At 37.4% G+C, this 13,815-nt stretch overlaps 1 protein-coding gene across 1 annotated transcript in view; it reads left to right on the forward strand.

Annotated features, from left to right (window-relative positions):
- The first annotated feature begins 6,125 nt into the window (after positions 1-6,125).
- Positions 6,126-13,815, forward strand: part of ZNF804A (zinc finger protein 804A) — a 277,924-nt gene continuing 270,234 nt past the window's right edge. Inside the window, exon 1 of the mRNA XM_023622162.2 lies at positions 6,126-6,398. Within this exon, the coding sequence (XP_023477930.1) occupies positions 6,288-6,398 (111 nt within the window). The 5' untranslated portion in view covers positions 6,126-6,287. The remainder of the gene's footprint in view (positions 6,399-13,815) is intronic.

Genomic DNA, 13,815 nt, shown 5'->3' on the forward strand with positions numbered 1-13,815 from the left:
CTACTTATTAGGATTGAAAAGTAAGGGGACAAAAAAGATAAAAACCCATTATCAGTATCAGATAAATAAATCACATTGTTCAGTTGGTGATCTACTGTTCTTTTAAGACGTGAAAGAACTGTATAATATAAATTGTCTAATTTACTTCTTAGGATTGAACCTAAGAAAAATTGTGAAATTTCTTTCTAATCCTTTTTACATTTGCTTTAGTTTCCACATTTCCACAATTTCTACATTTCTACCAGCTATTCAAGACACATATCCTCAAGCAGGAAATTAAATTGGTGCTCTGTGCTGCCAAGCCTGCCCAATATCAGCTCTAGGGAAGTTGCCAGAGAATCAGAGAAATTAAAGCTTGAAAACACATAAGATACTATCTCGCTCATTCCCTTTCGTTTAGAGGTGAAATCCCTGAGGCTAAGGAAGTTGAGTCACTATTCCTCCAATATCCATGGTCGCTTTAGTTGGACATATCTTAAAGTGGTTTCTAGTAAGCTATTACTTGTGATAGTGTCTACCCAAATTTAGGTTCCATATTTATTGATTCTAAGATGTCTTTTTGTTTTTTACATCTCTGTAATTCAGATGTGTCTTATAATCAGTGGCTTCTCACAGTTAATTGGCAGTATCTTTTCATTTATATTAGAGATAAAAAGGGTACTTCTTATATTTGATGGGGTACTCGATTTCTTAAAATACAGTGTTTGTTTTTAACAGGCCCCACATTTCAACCCAGAAGAACTGAATTACAAAAACAGGAATATGGGGGATAGACCTACTTTTAGGTAATAATTAATAATTACCTAAAAAAGTCACCATCTCCTTTCAAATCATACAATAACAGTATCAGCTACAGATAAGGTCAGTACTGGTTATTCAATACATATCCCATGGCTAGTTTATTTTTATTTATTTATATTTTTTTGCTGAGGAAGATTCGCCCTGAGCTAACATCTGTGCCAATCGTCCTCTATTTTGTATGTCGGTTGCTGCCACAGCATGGCCACTGACAAGTGGTGCAGTTCTGTGCCTGGGAATTGAACCTGGGCCCCCAAAGTGGAGCATGCCGAACTTAACTACTAGGCCATGGGGCTGGCCCCCCATGGCTAGTTTGTACCAGTGTTTCTCATACTTGAATAACATATAGATCCATTTTAAAGATTCCCTAGCATAGATTAAGTTCATCTGTGGCATGATTTTACTTAAATATGTTAACATCAAACCAATTATAAAACCCCATACGCTTATATCTCTTATGTAAATACAGAACAAAAAAATAGAAATAAAATAAAAATACAACAAAACACCCAAGTTTATAATCTTAATTTAATACAACAGATGATGTTGTTTTGCTGAAACCAAATCCTATCTCAAAACATGAATTTGTTTGTGAGTATTTGTGTGTCACTGCTGATCTAAGCATGTCTGACGATTATGGTGAATATGGATGCTCTATGGTGATGCATCTTAGAATAAACAAAACCTCTGTATTAAGTTCCTGGATTTTTCATTAGTCTGAAAGAATAAAAGCTGTAATACTTGATAACAATGTGATCACAAACATGAACGCAAACACAAGAGATATATAGTGTCAGAACGTAGTTGCAAATTACCATTATATTATACGGTTTTACAAATGATCAAGAATACTCTTATTATGTTAAGATTATGATAGTATTGAAAAGGAAAGTTTTAAATCCCAGTAATATATTCTGCAACTACTAAGAATATATCACAGACGCATTTGAAAAACATTGGGATGTGCTTTTTTTTTGTTTTCCCAGGATGACAGGAACAGGAACTTGGTTCACAGAAGCTCAGGTAAGGCTGAGTTGCTGGCACTCAGAAGTCCACCTAACTTGTGGGTCTTTCACTTTAGTGATGGGAAGTTATCCAGACAGACAGAGTAAAAGCATCCAGAGATTGTAATGACAGGAAGTAGGAAGTCCAGGCACGCGAAGATAGCATCAATGGTCTCAAATAGCAGTAGGCAAAGTCAGGGAATATTTACTCTCCTATAGAAGAACTGGACAGAGTGAATAAGGGCTGGGATTCACGATGTAGGTGTCCAGCTACTGGTCTGGGAAAGGAGACAGAACCTTGTTTTTCCATTCAATTGCAACAATGTTGTCCTGAAATCTTGTGTGAACCAGGAGCAGGTCAGGAACAACGCTCAGCTGCTGAGCAGAAACCGGGTGCCCAGATTTAAGTTAAGTAAAGCAAGATGACGAACAGGGAGTGCGGCAAATCAGTACAAGCACAGAAGACAGGGGATCTTGATTTGAGCCACAATTGTAGAGGGGGAAAGATTGAAGAGGAAATTGCAGCTGCAGAAAGGGCAAAATGGAAGTATAGTGGTGGCAAAAAATAAACTGCAACTTTTTTAGACTAATGTCACTCATTTAAAACTTTTATATTTAAATTATTAATTGTAATTTTTTTCAGCTGGAAAGTTGGCAATTAAACCCATATAATCTATAATTATCTCCTAAAATATTTTCTGATTAAGAAATATTGATTCTGCCTGTTTAGAATTGCAGTTAAATATTCAACCTAATATAAATTCGCAAAGGCATTGAGAGGAACATCTTCTATTTTTTAAAATTAGAGTGGCATTGTTCCATAGAAATAATCCATGTCAAAATGGTTACTGATAACAGAAATCCTAATTGTTTTGAATAATGGGAATAGACCATGGATTCAAAGAGATTGCAACACAGTACGAAATTTAAAGATGCTTACTTATGTACTTACTTTCTGATTTTAATTTATTGCCCCCAAAAGGTATGCTTCCTCTGAGAGGATGGAGAAGTGCTGATTTCTTACTCAACTTCTCTCTTCATTTTTAGCAAAATTCAAATGAAAAGATTCTTTCACATTTTAATATAAGAATTCCATTACGTCTAGTAGTAGTTGTAGTTAGAAATCAGATTGCCCATGGTGGTGGCTCATTATTCTCCTGAACATTAAGGTTGATGTGGGGAAGACTCAGCAGGCATCAGAGCTCATTGGTAATGGCCTAGTGAGGATCATGCAGTGTGATTAGTAGTTTTATTTGAATGACCATTACAGATGTGGCTACTCAACTGCGATAACGGTAAACAAAAGGAATCTGCACTCTCTTCTGAAATATGTCTGTGCAAGAGCAAGGTGTAGGTACAAAATCGTGTTGACCATACTCAGTGTTAGGTAATTTTGAGATCGATTATCTCATGTGGAGAGAAACAATAAAGATAAATTTTATGCAAAAACCTATGTTCTTTCTTAACTGTTAGCATCCTTCATGTACCAGCAGCAAATCTATGGTGTGTTTACTACTTTTTATATATACATTTAGATTTGGCAGTCAAATGCCACCCCACTGTATCATCAAGCATTTAAGTGGCAAAGGCAGACTATTCAGACAGTAAAGTGCCTCTTTTCAGAGAGTTTTAAGATATTTCATTTATTGAATAATACATATAATTATTTATTATTTCATAATCAACTTTATGTTTATTTTATGACATATGTATCATAAGATAGATATATGTACACACGTATGTATATCATGTATATGATAGATAAACTTTGCCACTGGAAATACAATATGACGTTCCATATAGATGATATTCTGTCTCATGGAACAATGCATGTAGTTGCAGTTCCTGTTTCCTGAACTAGAAATGGAGTTGCATGATGTAGATAAAGATATGAACATTTTGTCAGAAGTATTTTGAGAGAAAAATATTGTGAAAACCCTAGCTTAGATTATTATGACTTGTACACACAAGAAAACTACACTATCTGATTCTTTCATGTATGGGGCATCTTCCATTTCTTTAGGAGATGCCTTGGTTCGGTTGAGTAATAGTGAAAATTTTATCTCCTGTCTAATAACTGCAAGTTTCCAAAACTTCAAAAGACATAATGAAAATCATACAGGTCATTAGTGGTTCCCAAAGTGATGCGTCCAGAGAATGACTGCATCCTCAAAATATAAATAAAAAATAACTGTAATGATAGGAGCCAAAAATGGATTTAGTCTCCACACAATATTTAGTGGAGATCATCTAAATGTTTTTTTCTAATTGGATTGTGTTCATACTAAATTCTAACAAATTATTAGGTGATCTGTTCTATAGTGCATAGAAGTTTGGTGAATTCTTGCTCTCTCTTTCTCCCAAGACTTCCAGACTCCCCCAAGTGGATATCTGAGAAATTTAGCCAAGTATCTCCAAATAACTTGGACACTTCATAATGAGCTTTGATCAATCCACACCAACTTTTTTTCTTTGTTTGCATTGAAGCATGGCACATGGAGAATTTCCCTCAGATGAATCTAGCACTCCCCTTTTCTACCCCTGTAATTTAAGATTTACTCACATGATTACTGCTTCTCTTGTAAAAACTCTTTCTCTCTTCTTCTGTCAAAGAGTGAAATTAAACGGGCAGATTATTTAAGGACCATATTGCAGTTTGCAGAGTCACTGCTCTCTAAAATCCTTTATATAGGACACCCGGAATGTACTGTCTTGAAATCTTGACCTTCAAATAAAGAAGATAAACACAGTTTATATGAAAGCGCAGTTTGCTATGACATAGGAACATCACAATGTCTGGAATCTGCTTTAACCAATTGAGCCATTCAAGGCAAGAGGAAAATAAAGCCTTCAGCAAATCCATTGTCTCCCAGCCTCCCACTGCCTGTTATCGATCTTTTTAAGTGCGGACTAATGAGTCGTATATATACCTGACGAGACGCTCTCACCCTACCACCTCACAGGAGTTAAACTTACACAAAGAGAAAATCAGCCGGGCGAGAACGGGGGTGGGAGGTACAACCAGGCTGATGGCTGCCTTGGCCCCTTCAAAATCAGCGCGGTGGTCTGTCTTCAGGGAACGAAGCAGACCCCATTCCCTACTTTCCGTAACAAACCCATTAGCTCCTTTGCAGATTTTCCATTCAGATCGCTTCTGGGGCGAACGCTTTTGTTCGCTGCCACTCTCTGTAATGGGAAAAGAACTATAGAGAAATGCAAAGCAAGCTCGTGGCAGCAGCCTCTTTGCGGCAAAGCATCCCTATCTGTTCAGCTTTGACAATTTAGGAAGAACTGAGGTTCTCCGGGGAGGTGAGTGAAGGGAGCGCCAGATCCAGGAACACATAAAGAGGGAGTCCCGATTTTTACCTACTATCCACTTCCACTTGGATCGCCACAACTCTCTCTCCTCCCCCAAACTATCAAACAAACACTTAGGATCTCTACAAATGGGTGGTGGTGCTGCTGGGTGGGGGGACATTTTCTTTCTCTAAGGTTCGGAACAGGATCCAGCCTCCATACTAAAAATACATTAAAAACAAATAAAATCAAATAAGCCAAAAGCAACGGGTAGCAACTACCTCGAGAGAGAAGCAGCTGCTGGCACCTGCGCGGATACGCTGCAGTTGGAACCGGTTGGCTTTTGGTATTAAATTATTAATTTATTTATCCCCCATGCCCCTCCCCCATCCTCCACTGCCAGGCAAGAAATCTCCGTCTCTAAGACCGCCCCCACCTTAGAGGAGTCTCCCGCTTCTCGGTCGCGGGCCGCTGTGCCGCCCGCCCGCGGTGGCCGTCGTGTCCCCGGCCCTCTGCGGCCGCGGCGTTGAGCGGGGGGCGTCCCGCTCGCTGCGCGCTCCCCCTCGCGCCCCGACCGGCGCGGCCGTGGGTCCCGGCGGCGGCGGGGGAGGGCGGGGGAGGCAGCGGGTGACAGATGTACTCCTCTGACAGCTCTCAGTATCAGCCCAGTGGCTCCCTGCCATTGGCTCAGTGCAATGGACCGGCAACGCCGCTCACTATAATAACACTCATGCCTGCCAGCAGCAGCAACTCCGAGTGCGGGCGCCGAGCGCGGGGGATGCTGCTGCCGCCGCCGCCGCCGCCGCTGCCGCTCGGGCGGCTCCCGCTACCCGGCTCCACTCGGCCGCCGCGCCGGCACTGACGCCCGCTCGGCCCGGTCCTGCCCGGCCGGCCGGCCCCTCCCAGCCCGCTCCTCCCGCGGGGCGCAGCGCCCCAGGGCGAATTCGGAAAGAAACCCAGCCTGCCTGCGAGAGGGAGGGCGCCGCGAGCATGCGGAGGCGGAGGCGCCTGGGCGCGCGCGGCCGCGGGGCGCAGTGAGCCCGGCCCCGGAGGGCGTGCGAGGGCGGCGGCGGCTCTCCGGGGCGCCCGCGGGTCTCGAGCCCACCCTTCCCGGGCTCCGGCGCGCTGCGGCTGTGGGCGCGGGTGCAGGGAAGAGGCGGCTGCGCTGGAGGAGGCGGCGGCTGCCCCATGGAGTGTTACTACATTGTCATCAGCTCCACGCATCTCAGCAACGGACACTTTCGCAACATCAAGGGAGTTTTCCGGGGCCCTCTCAGCAAGAACGGGAACAAAACTCTGGTAATCGCCTCTGTTTCTCTCTCTCTCTTTCTCCATCTGTCTCTCTCTCTCCTTTCTAAGAGGGCATTTGGAGGATTAAGGTTACGATGAGATTTTGGAGGTGGCATGATTCGATTTGGTTTACAATATATTCGTTTATTTATGTCGTGGGCTTGCGGAGAAAATTAGGTGTAAAAAAGGGCAGGCATCTTAGGGAAGCTGTGATCCATCGCTTTGGTTGACTCTTCGACACCTCACCGGACTCTCTCCACCTCACTCCATAATGCTGAAGATGACCACAATTTCTCCTTATATGAAGCAAATTGTGTTAACAGGGCCTCTTTTTAAGAAAGAAAAGAACCCTAACCCAGAGTGACCCCCTAACATCTTTCGGCTGAGGAAGGTGAAGGTGAATGAGGATGTGGTTGTCTCTGATGGGGGCAGGGAGCCATGTGGCTGGTGGCGCGGAGCAAGTGGCGGGATTGAGTGATGGTCTCAGAAGGAGTTTGTATTCCGGCTGTCTCCTGAAGGACTGGCAGCAAACTTCTCTAGTGAGGACTTGTCAGTACTAAATGTAACGGAGTGACTCCAGAACCCCATGCCATCAATTTTAAGCAATTCACTCAAAAGAGGTTGGAGATAAGTATAAGGGGCGAGCATTATGTCACAATCAGAGCCATTAGGAAACATGCTAGGCAAACAGAACCCAGGCAATCGTTAGGAGGTCCTCGCTGGACCACAGAGCTTCAGCTTTCAGCATCCTAGTAGGAAGAGCACTCCTGATTGGTGGGAGAGAATGTGCTGAGCATTTGAGATAGTGCAGGGTGATAGCTCTTACTTTTTCTTCCAAATCCCCTCTTAGCTGCAAAATCTCCCTACAGAACTGACTCTCATGTATTGGTATCTCCTAAGTATACACTTCAATAAAGAACAAGGAAGTAGAGGGAAGGCTCATTAGGCTAAGTACCGCAAAGAGAGTCCAGCCAGAGCAAGATGGTGATATGCAAATATCTCACTGAAGTCTGGGGCCATTAGCAAGCAGCACCCCTCCCCCCTTTTTTACGAAGCGGTTACTTAGCCTGAATAGATTGAGTAGAAGTTTAAGGACAGACTCAATTAGTTTAAAAGTAAATACAGTATTCTTAATCTACTTTTCTTTATATATCTTAAAATATGATTCTACACAATTTTTTTTTAAAAGTGCTGTGATGTGTTTTTCAAGAATGAAAAGTTCTCATCTGAAGTTTTACGCGAATTCTAACATTATGTGATACATGTGATTTTTTTCGTTTTCCCTTGAATCTATTGGCCTTCTCTCAGTTCCTTTAAGACTCAAAGAAGCGGGGTTAGCCTGTTGTTTTTATTACTATTCTGGATAACTGTTTGTTGTTGTTGTTGTTGAACAAAGAAAGAAAATACTTTCTATGATCTTTCTTAGTGGAGTACTATACAGAGCAGTAGGCAAAGGCTTAAGGCAATTATTGACGTTGTTCTGGCTCAGCTTAGAGAACTCAGTTATATGGGAAAGTAAATATTTTTTGGGAAAATTACTTTCATTTTGAAGAAAGTATGCTCTAGTTTGTTTTTTTTAAATCTAGTTTCACCTATGAGAAAAGGCAAATTTATTGAACAAGGTCTCGTCTCCGTAGTTACAAACATGGTGTAGGAGTTAAAACCATACAATAGAGTTCATAGGAAAAAAAATACTTGTTTGCCAAACCTCAACTTGTTAAAATTCTGTTAATCTTGATTCTTAAGTCAACCTTGGATTTCTAACGATGGTTGAACTTGCTTATGCTGATTGGTTTGTTGTGGATTTGAAGTTATTAGTTCTTTATCACTCATATTGACAAAAGATAGATTAAAGTCTAGATCTGGGATAAAAATGGGTGTTAAAATGCAGCTACCTATATGAGAGGGATAAATCTAAATATAGGCAAATGTCAGAAGCAACAAACTGGGAAAAAAGGCTTCCAAATAGCTCCTATCGTATTTCTCCTGGTTACAGTAAAAGGACTTAATTGGGACGTCATAGCTAGTCTTTCTAGGTTGTTTATAAACTGCCAAGTTTGTATTTCCTGTGTAAGAGATTTACACTGATTGAAATGATGTGGGGTCTTGTATATGATTCAACTATATTTGAAACTATTACTTTATAAGTTAATAAAAGTCATATGTTTGTTTTCTATATGCCTTTTGATGATTTTGTTATTGAAGAGAATAAGATTTATGTCTGTCTTTAAGTGTAACAAGAGATTCTAAATATGTTCATAAATGAATGTTTTAAATTAAATAAAGAATGCTTATTCTTTATGAGCATTCTTTATTAACATTTATACTTACCTAAAAATGTATCCTTTTTGGCACATGGGGTGCTAAGGGGACTTACTAGAAGCTAGAACGCACTATAAGCTAAAAACAGAAAACTGAACCTGAAACTTCTCAGAATTAGCAACCTTAATAAGAAACATGCATATTATCTTAAGAATGTATATATGCTACATTTTGAACATTTTCAGATAAGAATTTATGGTTGTCATGTTTTTAATCTCAGTTTCATGGAGTAATAATTATGAGATCTTTTCTACTTTCTTGCTTGTTTGATTTTGACATATTTTGAATTTTGCTTTTAAAAACATCATCACATTTTGCATTTTGAAATGTGTGTTAAAAGGATTTTAGTAATATCTCAAGTGTTTTTTTTTCCTTCTCATTTCAGGAAAGCACAACTTAAAATCATAAAACCATTTAGGGAAAAGATAATTTGAGTTTTCCAAAGAAATTCCAATTATTTTCAATCACTGGATAACTAATGGATATTCTGAACATTTTTTAAATTCCAATTTTTAAAAATGATTTTATAATCTTCAGAAATCATTGAACTGATTTAGGATAACCTGTTACTATTACCCCAAGGATTTTTCATAAATTAGAAGTTACTTAGAGAATAAAGTTACTTAAAGAGTAAAACTCAAATTCCAGTGACATTGATTAATTGCTTTAGTTCTAAATCCAGAAGGTAATCCTGCCACTCATACTGAGGTGATTATCAGAATGTACAGTCTTTCCCATAGGTCGTATTATGCCACTCACACATAAAATTAAAAAAAAAATACTTTAAAGATTAAGCCTCTTGTTATCTTGACCCTATTCCTGAGCTTTTAAATATATTCTTGACGATTTTAACTGAAAGTATACAAATTTTCATTTTGCAGTGTCTTACAAGCAAAGAGAAAGGTCACTCTGCTTGTCATGATTTCTGTTATAAATAGCATCATATCTGTGATATAGCTTTAATTCCATGGAATAATAAGCTAATAGTTCATTAGTGCCCCAGACTGTGTTTAAATAAGTTATATGGGTTAGTGGCAATGAATTAAGTTTACTTTCCATGTATTCTCATTCTTTTTCCTTAGATTATCCCAACCACCATTGGGTATGCAATTGTTTATTGGATAAGGACATTTTGTTATACTTATGTTTTGCAATTGCTCCACAAAATTTCTTTAACCTAATTATATGTTTAAAAACTTTTAATACAAAATATTTAAATATATATTATAAATAGATACATATTTAATATAGAGTTTAAATATATATTTAATGACTTTTAATATGGAATTTGGGGTTTGCCTTTGGAACTTTGGAAATCATTACCAATTTGTTCATTACATTTTGTTGGTCAGCATCTTTAGATCTTGTAATAGTATTATATCTATTTTACTGACTATGGAATTCAAAAGAAATGAGTGGTGGTTTTGAGGTCATACAGTGAGTCAATGTTATAATGCAGGTTTCCAGACTCCAGATGTATTTCCTTTATAATTTATATACTAAAGTAGGGAATCCATACCAATTGATATGATAATATTCATACTGATAAAGAGATGGTAGAGATGTCAACTCTTGTTTAAAGACACTCTCCTTGTTCACTTGCCTCCAGATGTGGGGAAATAGTGCCAGATTCACAGAATAATTTGAATTAAAATTTATTTTATTTCTCATCCTCCAATAAGCAAATACCAATCATTTCTGTCTGGCCTCAGCCCTGTTTCTGTAGGTTGCCCTCCATTTCTAGTATCTTAAGTATCAGGTTGGCAAGAAAAGAAATATTAATTCATTAATCTGTCTTCAACATATTTGTTATTTAGTTCATTTGGATTTATTGAGATGCCTCAATTGTAAAGCATAGAATATTCTAGGCCCCACAGGCTCTGTGTTAAGTATGGTATACTAAATATTATTCATAAAGATGTACTTAGGGATACTTCAGTTCATTTTGAACGTGTTAAAAAATATTCACATATTTTGACACATTTGCAGGTTTCTTGTCACTCAGGACATTTTCATACGTGTTCATTTTGAAAAGTATGAAAAAATTCTGGGTTTTTCCCTTTGTGTATACAGGAACTCACTAAAATTAGGTAGGTCTTTGAAATATACTATATGGCCTTTTCTTCTAATTATCATTAGCTAGTATAACATTATTATTCATGTCATTCCCTCACATTCCCTTACACATTTCTATATTTCCTAGGGAATGTAATTTAAAGGTTTCTCCACTCATTGGAAACCATTTGTGTGGCACATTTGAGATTGTGCATAAGATTAAAGAGACTAGTTGTTCAATTAGTGCTGCTGAAAAATTATCACTGTTGGATTAATATCCTCAACAAAGGTCAGGGGTGAGGGTGGATTAGGGTGATATCTTAATATATCCTCAAACTTTCCCACTTTATAAACTTGTTCACATAAACTGTCAGTTATATAGTCTTCCAAGTTTCTTTCACACTATTATGCATTCAGTGTTAAAGACTGTCTTGCGGCTCACTTTCCTGAATTTAAGGTATCATATATTCTTTGCTATACTTGTTTTTTATTGTAGCAAAACTTTGCAACATGTGCATTTTCAGAACACATTATTCAAGTAAGGAAATTAATTTATAATTGAATTGTTGATAATATGACCAACCCAAAAATGTAAGCAGTATTTTAAGGCAGATGTAGTCAAGTAATACCCATGATTCCAACATACCTTGGTTAATTTCTTTCGCTTATCAAATATTGAGTTGTTTTTGATAGCTGAAATTCAAATAGTGACATAATGTCTTGTCTTCACTCATCAGTTCTACAGCAGCATTTTTTAGGTTATCGATGACTGCAATTATATTTTTACTGAAAATACAGATCAGCAGGAGCCTTGGGGACCACCTAGCCAAAGGTTTCATATGCTTGTATTCAGGGTCAAATTCAGGCGCAGAAGTAGTTTGTTTAGCATGCACCATGTTTTAAAATATTTGGGTTTAAATGTCATTCAAAGAAGAATGCGCTTGACAGTTTGCTACTGTCTACATTGCTCTTTATTGTTATATAGGTTTTTCACTTACTTACGTTACCTTCCTAACCAATAAGGGCACTTGAATTTTCCACCCTTTGTTTAGTCCGAGGACCAAATTTTACATGTGGGGAGATGGAAAGATTTTCATCAGTCTACATGTGCCCTTTGTTGTGCCAACTTTCAGATAGACAGTGGTTTTCAAAAGACTTTTCTGTGCTATCTGTTTACTGTACATTGGTTGAACTGCTTAATAGTATTCTTCACATCATATATAAAGAAATGGGTGTGGATTTGAGGGTGATGCATTTTTGCATTTTAAAATTGTAAATTTTTGCTCACACCACACACTTTTTTGGTAATTTCTTGTTTTTGGACTTTAAAAAAATTAATTTTGAATGTACTTTTATTCTTTAATTTATAATTTTAGTAAACATGTTTAGCTACAGTGACATATTTGGAAAGTAGTTTTCTGTAAGTATTATGCAGGGGGTAAATTAAATTTTTTAATAATTGCAATGATAATACAGTGTTGGAATAATTTCCTCCAATAATGCTATTTAACTGCTATGTTACTATTGAAGGCAATTGTTGTATATTAGGAGTTTGAGTAATCCTAGAATGAAAAAAAATAGCAGTTTTAATCTGTGATGGACTGCAGTCAAAATGCATGAAGAAATGATGTATATCTATCACTTTTTTATATCGCTAACTACAAAAAGTAAAAAATATAATTTTATTAATTTTCCTTTCTAAAAATTGTAGCCTGAAACCATTTGATCTGTTTTATCTCATTCTAAATTATCGTTTGATTCTGAGAAAATTCTTACCATATACACTATATTATGATGGTGTTTTCAGCTAGCAAGTTTTCATTAATTTTGTAAGTGTATTACCGTACACTTCCTAGCACGGTATAAGATAAAATGGGGTAATAAATAATTAAAACTCAATCCTCGTTGTCAGAGTAAACAATGTCCATTACCTTATGTAGTACTCTGGACTCTCATAATGGTTTGGCACCATTAGAAGAAAGTTATATACTTTTCTAAATGTAAGTACACTTAATGTAGTAAATGTTTATGATGACAATGCCATATTCAAATTACAAGAAAACTTTTTTTTTAAATAGCTTTAGAAAAATGAGCTATGCAGAGTGTGATGGCTACTTTTGTGTCAACCGAAATAGTAGCCAGTTATTTCCTCAAACACTAACCTAGTTGCTGTGAAGGTATTTTGTAGATGTGGTTAATGTCTACAATCTTTTCACTTTAAATAGAGGAGATTACCCTTGCTAATGTGAGTGGTCTCATGCCATCAGTTGAAAGGCTGTAAAGCAAAACGAGATTTCCTGGAGAAGAAATTCTGCCTCAAGACTACAGCATCAAATCCTGCCTTGAGCTTCCAGCCTACTGGCCTGCCCTACAGAAGCCCCACAAACCCACAATCACTGAGTCAATTCCCAATTTCTTCAAATAAATCTATCTTCTATCTTTCGTCTATCTATCTCTCTGTCTATCATCTATCTATCTCTCTGTCTATCTATCTATCTATCATCTATCTTTCCATCTCTCCTATTGGTTCCATTTATCTACAGAATGCTGATTGATAAACTGAGGATCAGTTTATGACGTCTCTTTTACAATAAGGCAACTCAATATTTGAAATAGAAATCATACTTGGATTTAATTGGAAATAGGTGAAAATGACATTGTTAGACTATTTAGGTTTAAAATTGATAGACCTTGTTTTGGAATGTTTCTGTTATTTTGTAAGGAAATTTATATAACTTTATTTAAAAATTTTCCCTGGATTACAATCTATTTCTCAATTAATTCCTCCCCAAAAACCTTTATAACGTGTAGAGTATAGTTACTCTTATGTATTCAGCTCCAATAGCTAATCATACATGTATTTATTATACTTGAAGATAATCAGGCTATCTTTAAATGAGAGAAAATATTTTTAAACGATATCAAAAGTATACAATTTGGTAGCCTAAATTTAAGAAAATAGGCTTTAAGGGGTGGCTGTGTAAAATTAAGTACTTGAATTTTACAAAGCAGAAATGTTTTCATGAAAAATCTACAGAATGATGTCAGT

The sequence above is a fragment of the Equus caballus genome, chromosome 18, assembly GCF_041296265.1.
Source record: "Equus caballus isolate H_3958 breed thoroughbred chromosome 18, TB-T2T, whole genome shotgun sequence".
Lineage (NCBI taxonomy): Eukaryota > Metazoa > Chordata > Mammalia > Perissodactyla > Equidae > Equus > Equus caballus.